Source organism: Podarcis liolepis (genome assembly GCF_965112155.1).
Source record: "Podarcis liolepis genome assembly, chromosome: 17".
Lineage (NCBI taxonomy): Eukaryota > Metazoa > Chordata > Lepidosauria > Squamata > Lacertidae > Podarcis > Podarcis liolepis.
In genome coordinates, this window is record NC_139571.1 from 42567037 (window position 1) to 42594517 (window position 27481).

The 27481-nt window shown below is 44.7% G+C and overlaps 1 protein-coding gene across 32 annotated transcripts in view; it reads left to right on the top strand.

The window, feature by feature from the left end:
• Positions 1 to 27481, top strand: part of ADGRL3 (adhesion G protein-coupled receptor L3) — a 515832-nt gene that overhangs the window by 194902 nt on the left and 293449 nt on the right. For all 32 annotated transcript variants that reach the window (XM_083481628.1, XM_083481645.1, XM_083481648.1 and 29 more), the window contains exon 4: positions 9097 to 9310. In XM_083481628.1, the coding sequence (XP_083337754.1) occupies positions 9097 to 9310 (214 nt within the window). The remainder of the gene's footprint in view (positions 1 to 9096; positions 9311 to 27481) is intronic.

A 27481-nucleotide genomic window follows, 5' to 3' on the forward strand; every position in this document is an offset into this window, starting at 1 on the left:
AAGGGAAAATTCAAAGGCTACTTAACAGTGCTCTAGTTGTTTGAAAAGGCGATAAAAGTTTTAGTATATGGAATTTATGTATAATTTATGAATTTGTAGGATATTTAGGAACATTGTCTTGGCATTTGGGAGCAGTGAAAGGTGTGTAAGTAAACGCACCAGTCCCATCTTTCCAGCTGTTCTGAACAAGTTGAAATAATGGTCTTCCTTCGTACGTGGATTTCTCTTATCATTGGCCCTTTGTGGGTGCTTGAAGTGCTCTCATAAAACCTTGCTGAGAAATCTTTCCCCAAGGAAACAGTAGAGGAATATAATTTTCATTTTAGAGTACATTTGTTACCCTCCAGCTTCTTCCTGAAGTGAAACTCAACTGTGTTTTTTTATCAGTTGAGAATACTTTCAAATTAAAGCTGCTTTAGCCATTGATTTAGGACCAATTCTTAGGTTACTCTTTGTGTATGGAATTTATCCTTGTGTACCAAAAAAGAGGAACCCCCAATCCCTTCGTATAAACAATAAAAGAACTGCCATGTGAGGCTTGAGATGGGAAGCACAAACCTGCGTGTTCTTGCTCCTTGTGAGATCAGCATCCATATTTGTTCAGTCGTGCCTGCCCCATTCATGTATAAAGCGGAAATCAGGAAGGCTATGTCTGGAGCAATCCAGAAGTAATTGCACCATTCAAGTTGGAATTAATTCTTAATTAGCAGGAGCACGATCTGCGCAGACTTGATGGGCTGCCAGGCCTAATGAGCACAGCAGCTCATCCCTGGCAGGTCTTGCCCCATGGATCATTTGCCAAGACTGGAAGTCCCCACCTCCCACAGCTGTCTTAAGTTCTCTCCTCTTCAGGGTTTTCCCCTAGCAATTGGAGACTGCGCGTCCGAGCAGCCAACCTTTCCTGTCCCATTTTCCTGTCTCTTATGGTTCTGGGAGACAAGTGGGGAGCAGAGCTTGTCGCAGCAGGAGGGGGAGACACCTGTGACTCTTCACCAGCTTGACTCATCTCTGCCTCTTGGCCTCCCTCATACCACTCTCCAGCTTCAACTTCTGCATCTGATTCTGGGCTGCTGTCTGCCACAGGCTCTCCCCGCTCCCTAAACCCTGTTATCTCTTCAGCTTCCGACACCTCCCAGTCTGCTCCCTCTTCTCCCTCTGACCACTGGTTGTCATCCCACCACCACTCCCTGAGCTCTGAGCCGTCTTCCTTTGGTGGTTCCCCAGCTGGTTATTTCCTCCATTCCTTTGCGTCCAACCAGTCCATGACAGGCTAACTTTTGCAATTAATGGGTATATGCGCAAGCAGAACAGAATCCTTCCTGACCTGATCTTCCTATGCTCTGTTGCCCCAGGCACTTTTTCTCCCAGTCCAGCTTGCTTCTGACATACTCAGGATGAAAAGGGGGGGGGGAGTCTGGGTGATGAATTATCTGTTTGCTTCATGGACACCCTCCCTTTATTTTTGTAAACTGCTTTGCGGTGGGGAGTTTAAAAAAAGAAGAAGAAGAAGAAGTGGTGTGTGGATAGATAGATAGATAGATAGATAGATAGATAGATACATCATAAAATCACATCTGGTCAAGTGCTTTGTTCTGGTGTAAGAAATTGTCGAGCATGGTGTCCCCATGTCAGTAACAAACAATACAGTGGTGCCTTGGGTTACATACGCTTCAGGTTACATACACTTCAGCTTACAGATTCCGCTAACCCAGAAATATTACCTTGGGTTAAGAACTTTGCTTCAGGATGAGAACAGAAATCGTGCTCCGGCAGCAGCGGGAGGCCCCTTTAGCTAAAGTGGTGCTTCAAGTCAAGAACAGTTTCAGGTTAAGAACGAACCTCCAGAACGAATTAAGTACTTAACCCGAGGTACCACTGTATATGTAGGCAGGGTAGGAATTGGGGACATAATGAGATGGGGAAAATGTTTAAAAGGATGCTCCACAAAAGACCAGAAGCATTTCTTTTAGGATTAATTGAATCAAATGTACTAAAGCAGAAGTTTTCAGCCTTTTTGAGTCCACGGCGCTCCCTTGACCAACTACATTCCTTCTGTGGCACCCCTGTGGGGCTCAGGAGCCCAGTTATGTCACCCCTTGCCTGCAGAGCTGGCAGCCTCTCACCCTTTTTCGAACATCCTCCTTTGTGGAGGGTTCCCTCTGCCTCCTCTGCTCTCCCCTCTCCTTGGGAGTCCTCTGGGCAGCTGCTGCTGCTGCTGTCCTTGGTCTTTGAGCCCCATAGAAAGGCACCATTTGCTTGCAGAGCTTGAAGCCAGGGCTGCTGCAGCAAACAGCTGTGCAAGCCTTTGGGAGGCAGAGATGCAAGAGGAGGGAGGGAGGGAAAGGGGGACAGAGTCCAGTGTTGCCCGCGGCACCCCTGACCAACATTCAAGGCACCCCAGGGTGCCACGGCACACTGGTTGAAAACCACTGTACTAAAAAATCGAAGGAGTTTGTTTTTGTATGGTACTCATGCAGCCCAAATTCTATATGCTAAAAATGGCGGGAGGGGGCAGTTCCCATGAAAGGGGAGTGGCAGTCGAAACTGATGGAGTATGCAGAATTAGCAAGTCTAACCAGTAGAATTAGAGACCAAGACGAAACAGCCTTTAAGGAAGACTGGAAAATGTTTGTAGATTATATGAAGAATTATTGTAAACAGGTTAAATCGCTAGTAGGTTTCGAGTAAATTCAGCAGTAAAAGGATACAGTGGTGCCTCGCAAGACAAAATTAATCCGTTCCGCGAGTCTCTTCGGCTTGCGGTTTTTTCGTCTTGCGAAGCACAGCTATTAGCGGCTTAGTGGCTATTAACGGCTTAGCGGCTTAGTGGCTTTAAGAAAAAGGAAACAAACTCGCAAGAACTTGCAAGACATTTCGTCTTGCGAAGCAAGCCCATAGGGAAATTCGTCTTGCGGAACGACTCAAAAAACGGAAAACTCTTTCGTCTTGTGAGGCATTCGTCTTGCGCGTTTTTCGTCTTGCGAGGTACCGCTGTATTGAGAATAACATGAGAAAAAGAAGCTATGGTTTGATTATAATACACAGCAGCAATTGGTAGTCAGTGAAACCATGGAAGGGTGGAAGGGAAGTCAATGGTTAGCGTATTGCTTATTATCAGCGTATGAGTAACTGTATTGTTGGTAAATTATAAATAAAATTTTTAAAAATGGAACTGGGGACATGTACACCAGAAAATACTCTGGCCCAGCCCAAGTCACACAAAGGTATTATTCTCCAGGAGCTCAGAAAAGTCCACCATGATCCTAGTAAGATGGGTTCACAAAGTTATGTGTGCCAGTAAATCCCGGTTATCCACTCAGCCGTCTGCTATTCATGAGGCGTTTCAGAAAGCCATGGCACACAGTCCATAAGAAGAAGAGCAATTACACAGCATTGTGTAATTACACACCTTTTCCTGCTCAAATGGTCATGAAAGAAGGCTCTTCCAAGTGTTCATGGCTACTATCTAGAGATCTGTAGGTGCAGGAACAGTGCCAGAACGGGGCAGTCAATGTATGTTAGGGATCGATGAGTCGATAACGACAACAACAGTGTCTCTTCACTCCTCCAAATACGCACATGCTGATAAATACCCGCTACCATTTCAAGCCGTCCTTGGATGGTTGTCACAAAACACAGATGGCCATTGGCTGCCCTGAAGAGTAATCCAGATTGCCAGAACAGCTGGCATATAACCAGAGCTTCTAGAATCCAGCCAAAACAACAGATATCAGTGTAATGGTTCATTTTGCCACGTCTCTGGCAACCAATAAGAGTGATCTGGGTGAGTGGACACAGTATTCCATTTGGAAGGGGGAGTGGAGGTGGTCACCAAAGAGCTCTGTTGGCAATTCAGCTAGTCTGTTCATTGCTGCACTAATGTACAATAAGGCGTCCAAGGGTTCTCTAATGCCACTCCAAAGCTTTATAGCATGGCTTTAGATGTTGGCTGCTCGTCACAGAACCTGGTAGACTCTGCCAACTGGATATAGTTGTGGGATTGAAGCAAAATCAGAATTAATTTCTGTGTGTCACCAGTGATTATGTATTAATTTATTCATTTAGACTCTCTTGACCCCAAATCTCTCAATATTGCCTAGCATTTCTCAACCTTTCAATTTTAATTTAATCTGGGGAAAGTATCTCGCATGATGCAACCTGGTATTATTATTTATTAATTGTTATAATTTAAACTGCATATTACAATGGCCATAAAAGAAATCTATACTCACAACCCTTGCAGATGAAACACCTGTTTTAGATTATCATTGGAAAGCATCAGAGAAGGTCATTCTGTTTTCTTATTTTTCAATTTAAAAAAACCAACACTTGTTTAGGTCCACACAACTCCCCTCCCCATTTTAACCTGTTATTATTGCCCATGTAGTCAGATGTGGCAGATCTTTGAAATAAAAAGCGAGGGGCAGGGCCAACATGCTTTCATCTTCATAAGTATACGCACAAACACTTTCAGCATGTTTTCATAAGCTTTGCCTCTGTCGTCTCTTACAGTGTAGGCGTCCACAGTGGAATGTGTAAAGAGCATCTAATAATTAATGTAACATGAATGGCTCTGTGAGGTCATGCACACAGGAACACATTAGTCTTTGGTCTAAAGAAAAAGTGTACATTATTCAGCGTGTTAACTACGGTTGGCAACTTTTGATTTAAAAAAATATTGTTGATCCTTTCGCAGAGCCAGAAATAGATCAGGACGTAGAAGCCACAGACTCCGGTGGGAGCACAGCTAATAGCAAAAGCCTTTTCGTTGCTTCTGTGGTGTAATGGCTCTGGGATCCTCCTCTCCATCTTCAAGGCACAAGGACTTTTATTTCGCGGAAGCATCGGTGTGGCAAAATGCATGCCCCTCAGAGCCAGTCCTGGACATCGCCACTACTCCAGAAGCTCCGACACATGCCTGTATTGTCAGCGTCTCTCCAGCCTGATGTTATATAAAACTTTTGCTGAAGCTTGAGCCTTGGCCCCTATGAGTCTCCATCTTCAACTCCCCACAAAGCCAACCCCTTGGTTCTCAGCCTTCTTCCCTTGGGGGTTCCCCAGCTGGAACCCCCCAACACTCTGCTTCATCCAGCCACCCTGGGCGTGTGACTTTACTGTGGGAGTCTGCTATAGACCTCCAAGCTAGACTGAAGACTTGGATGGAGCCTTGCCTAGAGCATTTTACCAAACATTCTGAAATGAGATATAGTAGTCATGGGAGATTTCAACTACCCTGACCTGTTGGCACTCAAACTCACCTGGGCGCTACCCCATTCACAACCAGTTGCCCAGAAGGTGGGTCCTCACCCTCATCACACCTTAGGGCTGCCCCAGCAGGGTGGGCCCACTGTTAATGACTGCCTTCAGATAGATAGGTGCTCCCTCCCATGGAAACCAGCTCCAACTGTGGCAAAGATCTTTTTCTTCATGGGTGGAGCTAGCTTGCCAAACCAGGCTGCTGTTCTCCAGGCGTATCTCGCGGCCAGCAACAGCCCTGCTACTGCTGCCTGAGCACATAACCAGAACATATGTAGCACATCAGTCCCTGGACTGGGATATTTCCAGCAACTATTTTAGTGCAGTCTATATACATCTTATTTAGCATGCATTCTTCTTCTTCGTGGTGATCACTCGTAGCTAAGTAAGATTGTCTTCCATAAACACTATCTTAACAGTGAGTCTAAGTGACTGTGAAGGCCAATTTTGGATCCACACGTCCTTCCACAGTGGGGACATAGGTTTCTGGACAGGAGTTGATCATGGTGAGGGTTTGCCAAACGTGCCTTCCTCTTAGCACGTTTCTCCCTTTCATCCTGAGTTTGAGCGTCTTCAAAGTCCATAACACCTTTGGTAAAGGCTGTTTACCAAAGGTGTTATGGACTTTCAATTGCAGCGTTCACAGGCCGGTGTTTCCCAATTGTCGGTGTTTATACTACTTTTTTTTTTAAGATTTGCCTTGAGAGAGTCTTTAAACCTCTTTTGCTGACCATCAGCATTACGTTTTCCACTTTTAAGTTTGGAATATAGTTGCTTTGGAAGATGATAATCAGGCATCCACACAACATGACCAGTCCAACGAAGTTGATGTTGAAGAATCATTGCTTCAAGACTGGTGATCTTTGCTTCTTCCAGTACACTGGCATTAGTTTGCCTGTCTTCCCAAGTGATATGTAAAAAATTTTGGAGACACGATTGAGGGAATCTTTTGAGGAGTTGGAGATGGCATTTGCATTAAGTACCATCTGGATTGTAGCTTTCTTTTAAGTTTTGCTGAAAGGATGTTTTAAAGTTTTCCTTGCTCCTGTAGGTCTGGAACTTTTTTCCACTCAACTAAGCCTGCCGGTCCCTTAAGTAATCTCCCAGCTGTGTATCACATTGCCAGCCTAATATTACCCACTTACCCAGGGGGCACCTCCTTCATGTCACCAGTTTTCAGAATGACTGCCCACAAAACACTAGGAAAGTTCAAGTGATTTATATCTTAAACACTTCAGAATGGTCAAGTGTGGAAGATCATCTGTTCCATTTGGCAGGAATCATCCCCTCAAAGAGGTCAACCATGGCTGCAAATTGCATCCAATTCTGGCAGAGAGAAAAAATGGTTATAAGGGGTTTTTTTCTTTTTCTTTTGAAAAATAAACTCCTCTGCACAAAATGTCTGCGTTTTGGCAGGCTTAAGCCACCTTGGAGGAGCCCCTTTGCCTGAGAAGAAAGCACCCGCTTCTGTGAAAATTAAAGTTATAGCCATTTTTAGATTCCCTGTTATAGTCAGTGGGGAGCAAGCAAAACTTAACAGATTCTAACAGATCTGATTCGGCCGCAAATAAAATGTTAAGTTGGAAAGGCTCAAAATAGATGTAAAACAAGATCAGGCTTCTTCCCAATGCTACACAAAAGAGGTCAATCTGTGGTTGCCCCCACCCCAATAAATAACACACAGAGGTTTGTATTATGAAGATAATGTGTTCTCCTCTCTACAATATCAGTTGCAAAGTTCTCTTTTCCTCTTGCTCAGCAGTAAGACTACACAAAATTGTTGCTATTGTGTCTAAAATCCAGGATCATTCTGCCACCTGCCACCTCTGTTTGTGTGAGAGATTTTCCTCCCTCCATTTGCTTCCTAGTTTTGCACACCACTGTACACAGTTGCTTCAACAAACCATATTTCTTTTGTAAGCTAGACATTGATGTCCTAGTTTGGGGAAGATCTGTAGATCATGGTTGTGAGGCATCCTAATTCTGGGAAGTGAAGAGGGTTAGCAAATCAGTCCAGTGTGAATGGGAGAAACATTAGTTCCCAAAGCTCCCAGTTTTCAGTCTATGATTGGCAGGAAACAAACATTACATCTGCACCAGGCCCAAGTTTCTCTGTGTTGGGAATGGGACAGATAAGGCAAAGGCACAAGGGATGCTTGATGTATCTGGACGTTTTGCTTGTTTCTGGTGTGTTGAAGCAGGAAATTTTGTCCCAATTTTTATTAAGGAACACAAGTGAGTTGAGGTTTATGTTCTGCAAATAGATGTAAATATATCCTTCGGCAAGGTATCAATTTGCTAATGGGGCCCTTTAAAAGTCCAAGCTGGAAATAAAGGTTATTGATTTCAAAATGGCTCCACTTTATAAAAGAAAAATAGATTTCATTTGTGTCACATTTCAGAAACTACAAATGCCATTACAGGGTATAATTAGACCCCACAATTATAACTTCTTGATTGGGCTATCGGGCATAGCTGTCAACCATCCCTTATTTGGCAGGAAAGTCCCTTATCCTAGCACCGTGTCCCGCTGCTGTCCCTTATTGGTGATGTCCCTTAAATTTCCCGGGTTTCAAAGGAAGCAGCTCCTCTCCCTCCCTCCCTGCCGGCCAGGGAGGAGGGAGGCTCCAACTGTGTTGCTTGGCTGCGTTGCTCACCCAATAAGGAGTCTAAGAACGACCGGGGGTGGAGCTTGCATGCCTTGTGCTGATCAAATCGGCCGCGTTGTCTGGGGACTCGTCTTTGCTCAGCGCTTCCCAGCGGAGAGGTGACGGTGGTTTTCCTTGAGGCTTGAGGCTTCGTTTGGCTGCTGGCTGGGCTTTCTGCCTTTGGCTCTGATGGGCTCAGAAGTTGAACATACCTTTGCCCTGAAAATCCCTTATTTTGGCTGCTGATCCCTTATTTTTGAGGCTGCTGGTCCCTTATTTTCAAATCTGTAAGTTGTCAGCTATGCTACCGGGAAGCCCAGGTGAGCAAACAGAAGAGATCCACAGGTCAAATACAGGACTCGCAGAAGAATAGAAAATAAACACAAAAAAAGGCTGAAGTGAAATACTGGACTCGTAGGAAGTAATGGAAGGAGAGTGGTCCAATATATCTCATCCAGAAGAAAATTTCAAATAAGAAAAGGGTGTTGTAAGTTTGCACTACAGAAGTTGTAACTGCTGTTTCAGGCCAAACCAGTTTGGAGCAACATTAACTTTCTAGGGACGCCTGCAGTCATTTGCAATGTTTTGCTTTTGCTTGTTTTTTTGGGGTTTTTCAGAAGAAAGTGACAATTTATTATTATCACTACTGCTGGTGCTGCTATAACTAAAAGAGGTGTACTCCGGTGCTCTTGGTGTCGCCAGAATGTTAAATGTTTTCCGTATCCTGTTTTAAGGACTGACTTGGGATAGAACAGACCCCAGTTATCTTAGGTGTTTGGTAGCTTCACTTACCATTCATTTCAAGAGGGGGGAAATTGGATCCTTAATAACTTAGTAAGTTAAGTGCTTTTCATTTTCAAAAATCTGAAAAGGGGGGCATTTCAGACCCCACAGGGCAGCTGACCTCACAGTTCTCGTGGCATTTGGAGTGGGTCTGGTTTGCAAAAAATATATTAAAAAATTTACATACATTTTAGACAGCTTTTGGGTTTCACGTCAACACTATTAGCACTGTGTATTTAAAAGCCACTGGGGAGGTGGGGGGGGGAGAGATTTCCAGTTCTGCAAGCAGTTTAGAAAAATGACTCTGCACATTTAAAACTTTCCCCACAAAACTCCACATAAGTCCATGTTATGAAACAAAATCCCTGACTCTGCATGCTAAACATAGAGGTTTTTCTCCTGTCTACAGCTTTCAGCCGTGCCCCTGTTCCAATGGCAGTGGTCCGAAGGGAACTCTCCTGTGAAAGCTACCCAATTGAACTGCGCTGTCCAGGAACAGATGTTATCATGATTGAAAGTGCCAACTATGGCAGGACGGATGATAAAATCTGCGACTCTGATCCTGCTCAGATGGAGAATATCCGCTGTTATCTGCCAGATGCCTATAAGATTATGACTCAAAGGTAGGTGTTTGACATTCTTGCGCGGTGGATTTTGTCTTAATCTTGCTTGCTATTTATGAACTTCTGTGTTTGTATGAGGCTGTATAGGCTCTTGGAATGTCTGTCTTGGAGAGACTAAAACCATTCCGCGAAATGGCTGCTTCCAGAGGCCAAATATTTGTTGCACAGCAACCCTGCAGCCCAGACCATTACTTTGAATCCCTATTTGATATTAAACCCCTGCCACCCTGGTTTCTTGAACAGATCAATTTCCCTTACTCTGCTTATCTCCGTGCTTTTCCTCTCCCTCCAGCACACAGTCTTGCCCCTAAACTTTGGCTGAGGCTTCCTATGACAATAGCCTGATCAGGAAATTGTGAATTACTGCTCATTAACTTCCGGTGTGTCTTGAATTCATTAGGGAGCAGTGTGGTGTAGTGGTTAAGAGCGGTGGACTCATAATCTGGGGAACCGGGTTCGCTTCCCCGCTCCTCCACCTGCAGCTGCTGGGTGACCTTGGGCCAGTCACACTTCTTTGAAGTCTCTCAGCCCCACTCACCACACAGAGTGTTTGTTGTGGGGGAGGAAGGGAAAGGAGAATGTTAGCCGCTTTGAGACTCCTTCGGGTAGTGATAAAGCAGGATATCAAATCCAAAGTCGTCTTCTTCTTCTTCATAGACTGACCTCCCATGAGAGGTGGTGGACTCTCCTTTTGGAGGTTTTTAAGCAGAGGTTGGGCGGCCGTCTGTCCTGGATGCTTTAGCTGAGATTCCTGTGTTGCAGGGGGTTGGACTCCATGATCCTTGGGGTCCCTTCCAACTCTTAAGATTCTGTGATTCTTGACACCTGGTCCACCACACCTGTAGCCTTTCAGTGTTCTCCAAACTGGGACCCCTAAATAACCCTCCATATTTCTACAGCTTTTTTGTGTTCACATTCTCTCAGCAATTGTTACAACTGTCCTCTTAAGATCAGGTGGATGCAGCGGTTGTCAACCTGTGGGTCCCCAGATGTTGTTGGACTACAACTCCCATCATCCCTGAGCTCTGACGGGAGTTGTAGTTCAACAACATCTGGGGACCCACAGGTTGAGAAAGGCTGGAGCCTTAAGGTCACCAAGTGAGTTCATGCCAGGGTCCAAATTCAAACTAAGAATATCCAGATTCATAACTTACCTTTCGCACTGTGACAATTTCTCCCCACCAACAGAGGACCTACTATTTTCAACAACCATACTTGGCTCGTCTTCCTCTCTTCCCTTCTCCTTTCCTCTTTTTTTAAAATAATAATTAAAAAAAACCGGAACCAAAACCTATACCCATATCATTCTGCTGGTGCAACCCATCTTAGATCAGGACGTGAGTCTGATGTGTAGGACTCCTCCCACCAGTTGAAGATCAATGCACTTACATCTTACTAAATATTCTGTCAGGGAACTGCCATCGGAGCCAAGAGGGGAGGTAAGGCTCTCCGACGATGCGGGAGACGGGACCAACAGAGGGAGAGAGAACACTTCCCTTGGGGAAGGAAATCAGCGTGACACCTGGGAGGAAGGGGAGCAGGGAAGGACTTCGGAGAGAGGGCTCCAGGACTCTTCCACAGAGACCAGCGGGGAGAGTCCAGGACCTCCGCTAGCCACGCCCACTCTGCGCAGAAGACTTCCGCTTAGGGAGTCTAGGCGAAGACTTGGTGTCAAGGAGTTTTTATGTTGGAGGAAGTTCAGGATACGCCCACTGACGGATTCTGCCAGTGACTGACACAGCCACGGAGTAAAGGCTGTCCAGCCAGGGGAAAGTTTTAGCCAGGGAACGTTGCCTAGAGCATCCGCAGTCTCTACGCACAAGCAACCCCCAATTCCCTTTACATATTCCTTAGATTTGTATCCTCAGTGTTAGAAGTCCCTCAGGCACCATGCACATTTTGCAACTGGTGTGGGTCAAACTGCAACCACATGGAGATCTCTGGATGCCAGGTGGACAACTGACATCTCCATCTGGCTGGCCCCTCCAGTTTTCTTATCAGGTAAGCAGAATAGCTTATTTATCTCCCACCTTTTTCTCCAAGACGTACATGGCGTACATTCTTAGTTAATCCCTACAACTGTGAGATAGGGCAAGAGGCTATGACTGGCCCAAGGTCACCCAGGGAGCTGCATGACTGAGTGGGGATTTGAACCCTGCCCTCCCAGGTCCTATCCTGACACTCTGACCACTAGACCACACTGGCCTGAGAACTACTTCTGTGGGGCAAGTATATAAATTAAGTAGTAAAAAATATGGGGAAAGCAATATGAAGGGTCTGAAACATTTTCCTTCAAACTTGAAATTTGTTTTATTCTTGATTGTTTTATTTGATGTTTCAATGTCTTGTAAACTGCTTTGATTTTTTAAGTTTTGTTGTCGTTTAGTCGTGTCCGACTCTTCATAACCCCGTGGACCAGAGCACGCTAGGCACTTTTTAAGTATATGTAAATATATATATATATCAGTATAGAAATGAAGTTAATAATAATTAATACATTTCATTGGAAAAAATGGTGCACACATTGTGACAACTGCAACCTAGGTTTAAGGTGCCATTTGGTGATTAGCTTATATATCTGTGTTTCTAACACTGGGTATCCTTTATGCAATTCTGAAATACCTAGCTCCTCCCAACTTGAACAAACTTAATTGTATGTAAAATATAAACTCAGTACATACACACACACAAGCAAACACATGGTGCATGGGAGAATGCAAACATGAAAATGTGATTCTTGAATACGGCTGATTATTCAAAAGTGACGTTGATATGATTCATCTGTTAAATGTTTGCTGAATCTTGACTAATTTTTGTTTGCAAAGGAAGTAGAACTTTAAAAGACTGTCATTGTTTTATTTCTAAATTTCTGGTTGTTTACATTTGTGGGGGAAAACAAAACAAGATGCACTTTTCATCGGTTTATTTGTAATCCCCATTAATTTCAGTGGTGGGACCGTTGAAATACTAGGCTAACCTTCATCCCAGAATAATCATTTTATAGATGAGCCTCTGCGAGATTTATTATAATGGGAAATGATGGCATGCTGTAACCGGAGAGTCTTTGACCTTGTGGTTTACATCTGTAATTTTTGTACTGTATACAAAGTTGCTTTCTGTGGACATTTCAGCTGTGGGATTATTTATCTGTCATTTGTTAATCACTTAGCTGGAATGCAGGATTTGTGCATTTCAAAAAAAAAATATGTCTTTGGCTTATCTGGAAACATCAAGTTCTTTGGGAAACAAATGATAATAAAAACAAGCCTGGGTTGAAGGAGGGGATTTGTGCAAGCGCACATGGACCTGTGCAGCCTCGCACCTGTGATGTGTTTAGATTTCTCTAATGCCTGAGCAGAGCATTAGTGTGACCATGGTTAAGTCAACAAAGGGTGCTTTGAAAACCCAGTATATCTAGGGAACCAAGGACTTTGGGATTGGGTGCCTATAGCGCTGTAGTCTAAACAACTAAGTCTCTTGGGCTTGCCAATCAGAAGGTCGGCGGTTCGAATCCCCGTGATGGGGTGAGCGTTGCCAACCTAGCAGTTCAAAAACACACCAGTGCAAGTAGATAAATAAGTACCGCTGCAGTGGAAAGATAAACGGCGTGTTCATGCGCTCTGGTTTCCGTCACGGTGTCCTGTTGCTCCAGAAGCGGCTTAGTCATGTTGGCCACATGACCCAGAAAGCTGTCTGTGGACAAACGCCGGCAACTCCCAGACTGCAACTCCCAGCAGCCCCCAGGCACCCATGCTGCTTGGGTGCTGATGTGCGTTGCAGTTCAAAACATCTGGAGAGCCCCAGCTTGGCAAAGGCCACATTAATTTATACAAATGGTGTCTCCGTGTGAAAATTGTCCCAGTAGAGTGGTGCCTCGCAAGACGAAATTAATTCGTTCCGCGAGTTTTTTCGTCTAGCGAATTTTTCGTCTTGCGAAGCACAGTGTCGGAAAAGTTTTGGAAGAGCTTCAAAAATCACCAAAAACCTCAAAAAAGGCTACCACACCGCGTTCTATGAGTTGCTCCTCGAAGTCAAGTCACAACTGTATTAACGGTGTTAAGAAAAAGGAAACAAACTTGCAAAAAACGCAAGACGTTTTCGTCTTGCGAAGCAAGCCCATAGGGAAATTCGTCTTGCGAAGCAGCTCAAAAACCGCAAAACCCTTTCGTCTAGCAAGTTTTTCGTCTTGCGAGGCATTCGTCTTGCGGGGCACCACTGTATGTTTTCTTGCATGGAGCAAGCATCAATGATAAACAGGCCCTGAAATGATATGCATATTTTGTCAATGGGTGCCTGGTTTCTAATAGCGCATGGGGCATGGAAATCACCATCTGATTCACCTGCAGGCGCTAATCGATGAACACACGTGCGTGAACAATCTTTGAATGACCATAGTTCTTCCCGGCTTATGCACGGTTTGGGGTTCAGGCTTTCAGTATTGGGCCTCGCTATTGGTTGATGAGAAAATAGAGTGTGTGAAACAGTACAGTAATAAGCTTCATTTTATTGTAGTATCATGTGTTAACGCCTTGCAAGATGTTACGTTTAATGTTGGCATTGCTCCAAAACACTGATTGAGTTTTATCGAGTCTGATTTCTTGGCGTGGAATCAGTGGTGACCAAAGCCATAATAAATTGATATTAGACTGAAAACCAAATCCATGCCTCAATGGAGAAGCTTTCCCTGGTGGTGAAACCCCAGAACAGGGAGCCCCACAGTCTTGGTGCCGCCACGCAGAAAGCCCTTTCACTTGTCCTCACCAATGTCTGCTTAATGGGAAACACAGAAGGGCCTCTGCCCTAGATGACCCTAGGGGATGGGCAGAATAGTATAGGATGAAGCAGCTCTTAAAAGCATTCTAGCCCTGAACTTCTTCGAATGTTTGGAAGCAAATCATTGGCCTTGATTTGTGGAGCAGTCACAAGCTCCCTCCAACTTTTGATGGCAATTTGTACCCACTGAAGTTTCTAGATGCTGTTATTGAGTGGCCTGTCAGGCTTGAGACTGAACTTCATGATAGGATAGATAAAAGGAGACTCAGAGGAGATATGATCGCCATCGTCCAATATTGAAAGGGCTTTCACATGGAGGATGGAGGAGCAAGCTTGTTTTCTCCTGCTCTGGAGGGTTCAAGTTACAAGAAAGGAGATTCTGACTAAACATCAAGAAGACCTTTCTGGCGGTAAGAACTATTGGACAGTGGAACAGACTCATAGAATCATAGAATCATAGAATCATAGAATCATAGAGTTGGAAGAGACCACAAGGGCCATCGAGTCCAACCCCCTGCCAAGCAGGAAACACCATCAGAGCACTCCTGACATATGGTTGTCAAGCCTCTGCTTAAAGACCTCCAAAGTAGGAGACTCCACCACATTCCTTGGCAGCAAATTCCACTGTCGAACAGCTCTTACTGTCAGGAAGTTCTTCCTAATGTTTAGGTGGAATCTTCTTTCTTGTAGTTTGGATCCATTGCTCCGTGTCCGCTTCTCTGGAGCAGCAGAAAACAACCTTTCCCCCTCCTCTATGTGACATCCTTTTATATATTTGAACATGGCTATCATATCACCCCTTAACCTCCTCTTCTCCAGGCTAAACATGCCCAGCTCCCTTAGCCGTTCCTCATAAGGCATCGTTTCCAGGCCTTTGACCATTTTGGTTGCCCTCCTCTGGACACGTTCCAGTTTGTCAGTGTCCTTCTTGAATTGTGGTGCCCAGAACTGGACACAGTACTCCAGGTGTGGTCTGACCAGAGCAGAATACAGTGGCACTATTACTTCCCTTGATCTAGATGCTATACTCCTATTGATGCAGCCCAGAATTGCATTGGCTTTTTTAGCTGCCGCGTCACACTGTTGGCTCATGTCAAGTTTGTGGTCAACCAAGACTCCTAGATCCTTTTCACATGTACTGCTCTCAAGCCAGGTGTCACCCATCTTGTATTTGTGCCTCTCATTTTTTTTGCCCAAGTGCAATACTTTACATTTCTCCCTGTTAAAATTCATCTTGTTTGTTTTTGCCCAGTTCTCTAATCTGTCAAGGTCGTTTTGAAGTGTGATCCTGTCCTCTGGGGTGTTAGCCACCCCTCCCAGTTTGGTGTCATCTGCAAATTTGATCAGGATGCCCTTGAGTCCATCATCCAAGTCGTTGATAAAGATGTTGAATAAGACCGGGCCCAAGACAGAACCCTGTGGCACCCCACTAGTCACTCTTTTCCAGGATGAAGAGGAACCATTGATGAGCACCCTTTGGGTTCGGTCAGTCAGCCAGTTACAAATCCACTGAGTGGTAGCATAGTCAAGACCGCATTTTACCAGCTTCTTTACAAGAATATCATGGGGCACCTTGTCAAATGCCTTGCTGAAATCAAGGTAGGCTACATCCACTGCGTTCCCTTCATCTACCAGGCTTGTAATTCTGTCAAAAAACGAGATCAGGTTAGTCTGACATGACTTATTTTTCAGAAATCCATGCTGACTATTGGTGATCACAGCATTCCTTTCTAGGTGCTCACAGACTGTTTGCTTAATGATCTGTTCCAGAATCTTCCCTGCTATTGATGTCAGACTGACTGGGCGGTAATTATTTGGGTCCTCTCTTTTCCCCTTTTTGAAAATAGGGACAACATTTGCCCTCCTCCAGTCTGCCGGGACTTCGCCTGTTCTCCAGGAATTCTCAAAGATGACTGCCAGTGGTTCTGAGATCACATCTGCCAGTTCTTTTAATACTCTTGGATGCAGTTCATCTGGCCCTGGAGACTTGAATACATCTAATCTAGCCAAATATTCTTGTACTATCTCCTTAGTTATTCTGGGCTGTGTTTCCTTTGCTGAATCATTTGCTCCAAATTCTTCAGGTCGGGCATTGTTTTCTTTATCGGAGAAGACTGAGGCAAAGAAGGCATTGAGGAGTTCAGCCCTTTCTGTGTCCCCTGTTTGCATTTCACCATCTTCTCCTCTGAGTGACCCCACTGTTTCTTTGTTCTTCCTTTTGCTACGAACATACCCATAAAAACCTTTTTTGTTGCTTTTAACCTCTCTAGCAAGCCTGAGTTCATTCTGTGCTTTAGCTTTTCTGACTTTGTGTCTACACGTGCTGGCTATTTGTTTGAATTCCTCTTTGGTGGTTTCCCCCCTTTTCCATTTTTTGTACACATCCTTTTTTAATCTTAATTCAGTTAAAAGTGCTTTAGATAGCCACCCTGGTTTCTTTAGGCATCTTCCATGTTTTCGTCTCATTGGTATTGCCTGACGTTGTGCTTTTACTATCTCCCTCTTAACAAACTCCCAGCCATCATGAACTCCCTTTCCTTTTAGTATTGCTGTCCATGGGATCTCACCCAGCACTTCCCTAAGTTTTATGAAGTCGGCTTTCTTAAAGTCAAGAAATTGAGTCCTAGTATGCTTGGCTGCTACTTTCCGCTGTATAGTAAACTTCAGAAGAGCATGATCACTCGCGCCTAATGATCCTTCCACATCTACCCCACTAACCAGGTCATCAACATTGGTTAGGACCAGATCTAAAATGGCTGTTCCTCTTGTTGCTTCTCCCACTTTCTGGACAATGAAGTTGTCTGCAAGGCCAGTGAGGAATCTGTTTGACCTTATGCTCTTGGCTGAGTTTGACGTCCAACAAATATCCGGGTAATTGAAGTCCCCCATTACTACTATCTCCCTTCCTTTTGCATACTTGGCCATCTGTTCCAGGAAGGCAGCATCTATGTCCTCCGTTTGGCTTGGGGATCTATAGTAAACTCCCACAATGAGGTCTCTGTTATTCTTCTCTCCCTTAATTTTGACCCAAATGCTCTCACTTTGGCTTTGAGGTTCTAAATCTTGGATCTCTTCACAGGTATACACATCCCTGACATATAACGCCACTCCTCCTCCTTTCTTGTCTGGTCTGTTTCTCTGAAATAGATTGTATCCCCCCATTATTACATTCCAATCGTGGGACTTATCCCACCAGGTTTCAGTGATGCCTATTATGTCATATTTAGTTTGCTGTACCAAGAGCTCAAGCTCATCTTGTTTATTTCCCATGCTTTGCGCATTAGTGTACAGACATTGAAGTCCATTAATCATTCCCCCGTGTCTCTTATTTAAGGATTTTTTCCTCCCTCCACTAGGTCCGCGTGCTGTTTGCTCCATTTGGTCTATGACATTTGGATGATCATCTTCATTAATTGATAGACTCCTACCTTCAGGAGCACTGTCTCCCTCCCCCACATTAGTCAGTTTAAAGCCCTCCTGATGAGGTTTCTGAGATTTTTGGCAAAAACATTTCTCCCAACCGTTGTGAGGTGCAGCCCATCACTTGCCAGAAGTCCATCTTCAAGAAACTGCAGTCCGTGATCTAAGAATCCAAACCGTTCCTGTTTACACCATTTGCGAAGCCAGCTGTTCACTTCCACTATTTTCCCCTCTCTCCCTGGGCCACGTCGTTCAACTGGGAGGACAGACGAGATGACAATTTGTGCATTTAGTTGCTTCAATTTCCTGCCGAGAGCCTCGTAGTCTCTTTTGATCTTCTGGAGGCTATTGTTTGCAGTGTCATTGGTTCCCACATGAACCAAGAGGAAGGGGTATTCGTCAGTGGGTTTTATGATTTTTTGCAGTCGTTCAGTTACATCTTGGATCTTAGCCCCGGGGAGACAGCACACTTCCCGAGACATCTTGTCAGGCCCACAGATCACTGCTTCTGTTCCCCTCAGTAGGGAATCCCCTATCACCACTACACGCCTCCTCTTGGGTTTGGTCGGGGTTCTTCTGTGAGCTGTCTGTTCCAAGGTCGCCTGCACATTCCCTGAGGACTGACTTTGCTGCTCGTCTTCATATACCTGATCGACTGTAATGAGGGAGAGATCCTCAAATGCAGTCTGCTCTTCGTCTTCCATGCTAGGGGAGAGGACCTCAAAGCGATTGTGTATTTCTAAACAATCAGAGTGAACCCTGGGCCTCCTACTTCTTTGAGTCACGTTTCTCCATATATCTGGCTCCTGTGTTGCTGAACTATCCTCCTTCTCAGGGGAGTCCCCTGTCTCCTCTCTGGTGGAGACGGTGTGCTCTGTTGCTTCCAAGAAGAGCTCCAGCTCTCTAATTCTTTGAAGCGTAGCTACACGTTCCTCCAGTTGCTGGACTTTGTCTTTTAAAAGGGCAATCAACATGCAATTGCTGCAGGTAAAGCTGCCTGCAACCTTTGGCAAGATGGCAAACATTGCGCAGGAATCGCAGGCGACTGCAGCTGTTCCCTCCCCTTCCATCTTGAGATCGTGTCGTTGGGGGTGGCTACAGAGGTCCTCCATCATAAAAAGCTTGAGGACAGGACAAATAACTTCCCCTCCACACACACACACACACACAAAAACACCTAGGTCTCCCCCAACAAACGTTTGAGACTAGCTCCCCTAAATCTAAAAGATGGGTATAACTGCGCGCGCCGCTAGAAAACCCTTTTTGCTCCTTCTTCAACTCTGCCCTGCAGCCTCCCTCAGGAGTTGGTGGGCTCTCCTTCCTAGGAGATTTTAAAGCAGAGCTTGGATAGCCATCTGTCATGGGTGCTTTAGTTGAGAGACCTGAAGGAGCGTCTACACCCCCATCGTTCAGTCTTTTTCAATTATACAAATAATTAAAAACACCCTATTATGCCTAGGTTCTGTTGTCTTAAGACCCTTGTTCAAGTCTTCTGGTGCTTTTCACAGTCTCGCTTTATACTAGCACACATTCGAAGGACCCAAATCACGTGCAACCCTGGCCAGATCTGCCCTTTTCAGGGATGAATGCATCCAAAGTTATCCAACAGTTTCTCCTTAGTTATGACCCACTTATAGTTTCACTAAACGCCTTTGGCGGTGTTGGACAGTTTTACAAATATTTCTTATAATCCGTTAGTGGGGAGTGCATAGTTGAAGATGTTTATCATTATTTGCTTCTTTCTTTACAAGGAGGTCAGATGGAAATATTTGGAGCAACTCCTCAGGCATCTTTTAACGGCCAAATTGGCAAAAATTGAATTCTTGTTAGCTAATAATGAAAGTAACCATGCTTTTTCACTGGCATTTGTATGATGAAATTTCAAATCAGTAATTATGTTGGATTGTTTTAGTGATTATTTTAAAAAAAATGTGTGTGTGTTGTGCATGTGCACATACGTGTGTGTGTGTGTGTGTGTGTGTGTATTGCCACCATTTTTTGTAATGTGGTTTAAGGGAATCAAGGGACTGAATGATTGTCCCAGTTTGATTGCACATAAACTTTATTGCACTTATTTTTATTAAAATATTTCTAGCACATATTTTGGGACAGTGTCCATCCAAGGTGGCTTCTAGCAATAAAATTTACAAAAGTGGGAAATAAAAAAATCTAAAACCATCGGATTCACAAACACAAACACAAGTAAATACCAATAAGACATAGACAGCAGTAACTACTGTCCAGCCAATAAAAATATCAGTCAAAAAAGTCCCCAAATGCCAGCTGGAAGAGGAGTGTCTTAAAGGCCCCTCAGAATCCCTGAAGTATGGGAGCCTGCCACAAATTCACTGGCACAGAGTTTGAGAGCCATGGGGTCACTATAAACAAAGCTTTCTCCTCATAGTTGGAGACTCTGAACTGTCTTAAAAAGCAACCCCCCATGCAGCGTGCAATGCAGTAGTCAATGGATGTGACCAGGATATAGGCTCTATGTATAGGTTAGGTCTCCCCAGGTAGGGAGGTATACTGTTAAGTTGTGGGTGAACATATCAGACGACACAGCGATTCTTCAAACCGCTCTTGTTTATTCACAGGCCAGAACAGAACTGAAATGAAGGGTTCAGCCAGCCTGCTTATATAGAGCTCCACTACAACGCAACAGTAACCATTTTCTATAACTATCCAATCACTGAACGTCACTTTCAATCCCTTATTTTCATATGTGGACCTGAGTGAAAACTATCTACAGTATCCCCCTTCTGGCCCAGGGTGAGAACTTCAGTACATAACGTATACCATCCAGTGGGTATATGACCCACTGGTAAATCTCCTTCCAGAGCCAAGGATTTCGCACCTTGCAGCACCTCTACCTTGATTTAAGCTCCATTTATTTGCCCACATTTATTCCAGAACTTAGGGACACGGGTGGTGCTGTGGGTTAAACCACAGAGCCTAGGACTTGCCGATCAGAAGGTCGGTGGTTCGAATCCCTGCGACGGGGTGAGCTCCCGTTGCTTGGTCCCTGCTCCTGCCAACCTAGCAGTTGAAAGCACGTCAAGTGCAAGTAGATAAATAGGTACCGCTCCAGCGGGAAGGTAAGCGGCGTTTCCGTGCGCTGCTCTGGTTTGCCAGAAGCGGCTTAGTCATGCTGGCCACATGACCCGGAAGCTGTACATCGGCTCCCTCGGCCAATAAACCAAAATGAGCGCCGCAACCCCAGAGTCAGCCACAACTGGACCTAATGGTCAGGGGTCCCTTTACCTAATGGTCAGGGGTCCCTGGGGGGGGGGCTGTTATTGGGTTGTTTTAATTTTGGTTATATATTTTGTGGTTTTATAATTTGATTTTGTTCTGTGAACTGCCCTGAGGCCTCCAGGTATAGGGCGGCATATTAATAATAATAATAATAATAATAATAATAATAATAATAATAAGGTCCATACACGTGGACCTTATTTCAGAACTTTTTTTTCTTTCTCATTTGAAATAATATTTATTAATTTTCAACAATTTAAACACAACACTATTTTTATTCCAGAACTTACTCCAGGTATTGTCTTAGGATTTCAGCTGCCTCTCTGAGACCAGAGGATAGAAAGAGAGGTAGAATTGTGTTGACAGTGCAACTCAGACCTTGGGGTACCGTCCGTCCCCCCAGCAGTTTCACACAGAACAATGTTGAAACGCGTTGTTTGCAAGAAAGGCCCCACCACTAATCTGGAGCTTTTCTGAAGACTTTTTCCCTTCCCTCTCCATTACTCAAAGGTGATTCTGCGAACCCCACACATTCCCCCTGCAGCTGGCTTCTGTTCTGCAGTATCTGATTAAGCAGTTTCTCAGATTAAGGAACAAAATCCCAAACCCCTGACCCCCATCATTGTGTGAGCTCACGGCACCTTCCCTCTGTGCGGGAGAAGCGCCAAAGCTGCTCCTGTCATTGTTTCTGCGGCGCATCTGAGGCTTGTTGAACACAGTGACGGTTAATTAATACCTGTGGAGGAACACTTCAGATGAGAAAGAGTTGTCACTGACACTTTGTTCTGCCGCCTGAGAGAGGTGTGTTGCATTTCTTTAATCAGCCTGCCATGGGTGGGTGCAAGAGCCCAGATCAAGAGTTTCTTTTGAGTGCCAGGGAAAGGCCAAAATGTGCCGAAAACCGGAGCTGGGAACTCTTCAGAAAAGTAGCCTGGCAAAGGTGGGGTGAGGGGTGGAATACTTTCTTGGCTCTAACTGAGAGTAGCTAAGTGAGAGCCATTTACCGTCCAGGTCAGCACTGCAATTAGCCCCTTTGCTCAGACAGAATAATAATTTATTTGAGGTGTATAACTGGCCAGACCAGCAGCACCGTGATTCTGCAAACGAGTATGTCACTGGATGTGTTGGTAAATGACTTCCTGCTGGTGAACATTTTTATCTTACCTGTGAATGTGCCTACAATTCTAAGTCTTATTTACGTGGATAATTGGGATGTATTAATTTTATACTTTTTAACCTCACACCTAGACAGCATCTTAAAAAGTAGAGACATCACCTTGCCAACAAAGGTCCATATAGTTAAAGCTCTGGTTTTCCCAGTAGTGATGTATGGAAGTGAGAGCTGGACCATAAAGAAGGCTGATCGCCGAAGAATTGATGGTTTTGAATTCTGGTGCTGGAGGAGACTCTTGAGAGTCCCATGGACTGCAAGAAGATCAAACCGATCCATTCTGAAGGAAATCAGCCCTGAGTGCTCACTGGAAGGACAGATCCTGAAGCTGAGGCTCCCAGACTTTGGCCACCTCATGAGAAGAGAAGACTCCCTGGAAAAGACCCTGGTGTTGGGAAAGATGGAGGGCACAAGGAGAAGGGGAAGACAGAGGACGAGATGGCTGGACAGTGTTCTCGAAGCTACCAGCATGAGTTTGACCAAACTGCGGGAGGCAGTGGAAGACAGGAGTGCCTGGCGTGCTCTGGTCCAGGGGGTCACGAAGAGGCGGACACGACGAAACGACTAAACAACAACAACAAAACCTCACACTGCCTCTAAATTGTTCAAGGCACCATGCAGCAACCGTATCCCAGTCTTTCCCTCCCCGATTCACACAAGCTCTGTGAGAGAGTGCCAAGAGATAATCCCGTAGCAATAGTTGGGCAATACTTTTATTGGGGGCAACTAGAAGTAAGCTTTCAGGTTCATCAAGCTGGATGTTCTGCAAATAAAATTTTTAAAAATTGACGGTGAGGGGATTCTAAAGATGCAAAAGCCAAAATCTGCAAATTATAATAGTCTTAAAATGGATCAGGAGACTTAATAGTTTAGGCTGTGCTTGGTGCAAATAAATCTTGGGTGGTCTGTTTTGGAAAGCACCGAACGTAGCCGTGCAAGAAAGTGATCATAGAACTGTAGGAATATTACAGTCTACCACCTAATTATGGTACTTTGCCTATAGGGGAATGAACATGCATTCCAACGACTGGATTAAGCTACCTAATTTGCCTTCAATTGACTTTTGCACCACCTGAAATTAATCTGTAGCATTAACAGAAAAAAGACCGTGCTTTTCTTTATTTCTTTATTTCTGCTCACAGGGGAACCCAGTGTTCATTTAGTGCTAGAGGCAGAGCCAAATAGCTGCTCATGTTTATATTTTCAAAGGAAGACTAACCACCTTTCTTGCAGCAAGCAAACTCGAATCTAAGTAAACTGCACAACACATTCTACAGTGGTATCTTGGGTTACATACGCTTCAGGTTACATACGCTTCAGGTTACACACTCTGCTAACCCAGAAATAGTGCTTCAGGTTAAGAACTTTGCTTCAGAATAAGAACAGAAATTGTGCTCCAGCAGCACGGCAGCAGCAGGAGGCCCCATTAGCTAAAGTGGTGCTTCAGGTTAAGAACAGTTTCAGGTTAAGTACGGACCTCCGGAACGGTTGTTTTAATTTTGGTTATATATTTTGTGGTTTTATAATTTGATTTTGTTCTGTGAACCGCCCTGAGGCCTCCGGGTGTAGGGCGGTATATTAATAATAATAATAATAATAATAATAATAATAATAATAATAATTTAATAATTAGGTCCATACACATTCTTTCAAATGTATGAAGAGGGATAAAGTAACAAGCTGTTTGTGTCATGAACGCCCCACTTTATCTCAGTGATTCTCACTGTACGGCTGTCATTCCTCACCCCCCACTTCCACCCCACACAGTTTGTGCTGGTATGATGAAAACCCCCAGTCCCCCGTGGTGAGAGGCCTCGTGCAAATTGCTTGCTGCATGCAGCTGCCTCCGCATTCTTGTATTCCACGCTCGGATTTAAGAGCAATATCTCGTGAGCGTTTTGTAATCATCCTGCTTTCAGCTGCGGCGCAGTGTGATGATCAAGAGAGCAGCAGATGGTTTTAGAATTGTAAATCCATTCTCCTGGCAAATTGGAAAGGACGCACAAGAGCTAGGTGTGCCTTGCCAGTAATATTGTATATTTCTTGGGGCTGAGCCAAAATATGCAGGATACAAAGAGAGCCCTCTTTTGCCGTTTCTATTTTTTGAGGGGGGGGGAGAGAACGCTGTGAAAAGTGCTCATTCCGTGATCCCTCAGTGCCCACATGTAACCAGCACATTAAGCTTCACCTTCACTCTAAGGGGACTTAATTTTCTTTGCATGACGTCAGCAATTAGACAGGTCTGTTTGGCTGCCCGGTGTCATTGTACCATAATGTCCAGTATCTGCTCCCTGATTTAATGGGATCTGTTGAAGAGGAACGGAATAGGGAGAAAACCTGAGGCGGAAGCAAAGTGGGCATCAGTGGGGATGATAGGGGCTTAGATCAGGGGACTACGACGTGAAAATAGAACCAAAAGAATATGCAGTTTAGCTCTCATATTACCATATTTGTGAGAAATGGATATAGATGAAGTTTCACCTTAGTCAAGGTTGTCTGCAATGGACTTAACTTTATTTTAGTCTGAATTTTCAGTTTTACTGAATTTTGCCCAAGACTTCCATCAGACTACAGTTTAGCATATAGCTGGAAATCTTTAAAAAGTGGGTTGAGTGATGTTGTGCCTAAAAGCAGTGGGCAATGCATTTGACCCTTTCATTCTGGACAAAAGGTAAGAAGGCTGAGGCTCAGAAAAGGGAGACCATCACAGGTGAGATGCTGTAAGTGGCCTTCAAGACTCAGAATAGGTGGGAATCCAGTTGAGGTTTTAGGAGGAGGATTTTGTATTCAGTGATTTAGTGGTGGCACCATGTGTGGAAGAAATGTGTCCAGATCGATGAAGCTGGGAGATGAAATTTTAATGGAACTACTTCTCCGTTATATTCAGGATCGTATGTGCAAGTGTCGGTGTCATTTTGTAGACAACTAGGTGTCGGTGGTTCGAATCCCCGCAACGGGGTGATCTCCCGTTGCTCGGTCTGTGCTCCTGCCAACCTAGGAGTTCGAAAGCACGTCAAGTGCAAGTAGATAAATAGGCATCGCTCCAGCGGGAAAGTAAACAGTGCTTCTGTGTGCTGCTCTGGTTCGCCAGAAGCGGCTTAGTCATGCTGGCCACATGACCCAGAAGCTGTACGCCGACTCCCTCGGCCAATAAAGCGAGATGAGCGCCGCAACCCCAGAGTCGTCCACAACTGGACCTAACGGTCAGGGGTCCCTTTACCTTTATGCAGCTTCTTAGTAGCTTTCAATACTATTAACCATGGTAACGTTCAGGGTGAGACATGGGTGGAACTGTGGTCTAAACCACTGAGCCTAGGGCTTGCTGATCAGATGGTCGGTGGTTTGAATCCCCGCGACGGGGTAAGCTCCTGTTGCTCGGTCCCTGCTCCTGCCAACCTAGCAGTTCAAAAGCACGTCAAAGTGCAAGTAGATAAATAGGTACCGCTCCGGTGGGAAGGTAAACGGCGTTTCCGTGCACTGCTCTGGTTCGCCAGAAGCGGCTTCATCATGCTGGCCACATGACCCGGAAGCTCCCTCGGCCAGTAAAGCGAGGTGAGCGCAACCCAAGAGTTGGCCACAACTGGACCTAATGGTGAGGGATCCCTTTACCTAGATGAACGGGGTAGCTGCCTACAGGGGCAAAATTAAAAGACTCCAGCTCCTCTCCATTTGCTTTGTTGTGCTCAGGTGAGAGAGTTGCATATTGCCCACCCTGAGCTGCTTCCAGTCTGCCTCTGTTAGGGTTTCTGGGAGGCAGACTCACTTCGTCTTTCTCAGTACCCTGTACAAAGAGTGGATCAAGAACAGGAAGTTTGCACTGACCTTCACCCATATTCTAAGAGTGGAGAGATGGGACAGGGCCTGAGATGGAAGCTTGTAGGGGAGTTTCCTCTTCTTCTCCTCACTTTACCCCTTCCCATCGTCCAACCATTCCCATGTTCTAGGGGGCAGCCTCAGGTGGCGAAACAGGCAGGTGTTGCCGCCCCCGCTGAAGCCTCACTTACCAGTGTTGCACAATGGCAGGATTCTGGCGAGATCTTGTGAGAGTTCCATGAGATCTCACCAAAAGCTGCCACCGCACCCTCCCGCCATGTTGGTTGGAGTGCCTGAAGTGGCACTCCTCCATGGGATGCTTGACTGCAGCCCGCTGATTTACAAAAGCACCCCTAAACATATCTATAGATTTATTTATCATATAGATTTCACACAGTTCCTTCTTATTTTTTATCAGCACTGATTAATTTTTAAGGTTTTAATTTATTTCTCATTTTTAAAAGTTCGCTCAAAATAATTGATTGGTTCCCGCCCCCCCCCCCAAAAAAACAAGGAGCAATTAACTAAAAACCAGTTCGTGAAGCCGAGCGCAGCTGCCAAACGTGAATGAATACATAATCTTACACAAAATGTCTGCCGATCCAAACTGAAGGCAAGAACTCTCATGCTTGCACAAATTAATTCAAGTTTTAATCATATTAAGTTATTTCAGTTCCACTTTTCCATGTGTGTGTTTGAATAGCATCTCCATTAATTTAATTTCCTTCGTGTCAGCACGGGGACTCCTGATTATATAAGCTGTTTGGCCCACAGTTAAATCCTAATCCAGTCCTGGGGGGCTTCCTCAGGTTCGGCAAGGACTGTGAGATTCTCAAATGTGTGGCATGTTGATAACATGCAGTGAGGAAATGGACGTTTTCAGGATCTCATTTGAATTCTGAGCATGCTGGAAGTATTTGCTGTTTCCCAAAGGAAGAAGCAGCTCAATTCAGTTTCAAGAAAATATATTCCTGCCCCCCCTGTATATAATTTTCTTCATTCAGCAAATGGGTTGGGGGAGGGGGAAACTTTGGGCCCACCTCTTAATTTTTGTAGTCACCGATTTCATGACAGGTAGAAAGAGAGAGAGAAACTATTCAAAGCACAACTGAAATTTATGTAACAGCTTTATTACAATAAATAATTAGAAGTCAAATTAAATTCTTGCACTTATATGGGAAACGTTTTCAAAGACCATCACAGACTACAGAGTTTCTGGACATGAAAGCTTATTTGAAAGAATACAGGGATATTGTTGTCAGCAACACGACATTCATTTTCAGTTGTAATCATTAGCAAGATGACAGATTAGAATTGAATTAAAATCAATTAATTTTTTTTATATTGCAATGGTGTCACTCCTGCCAGCAGTAACCAGAAGTCTTTATATCAACCACACTCGCCAGTGAATTGCTGGAGGGGAAAGAGTGGGAAGAGATGGGCTCAAATCCCTTCTAGGCAATGAAATGTTTCAGGTGGTCTTGGGCAAGTTATCATTGCTCAGCCTAACTGATATCAGAGGCAGGTGAGCCAACAGGATTTTCTGGGCCCAGTACACTGTGTGTGGATTGGGTCCCCTGCTGCGCTTGTAAAAGGAGGAAGGGTCTCAGATAATTATTGCAGGGTCCGGGTCAGTTCATATGAGGAGAGGTGGTCTTTGGGGTCCTGTGCCGTTTAAGGTTTTATTTTCCCCCCCAAATATTTTTTTATTGATTTTCCAGAATTTATAAACAAACAAA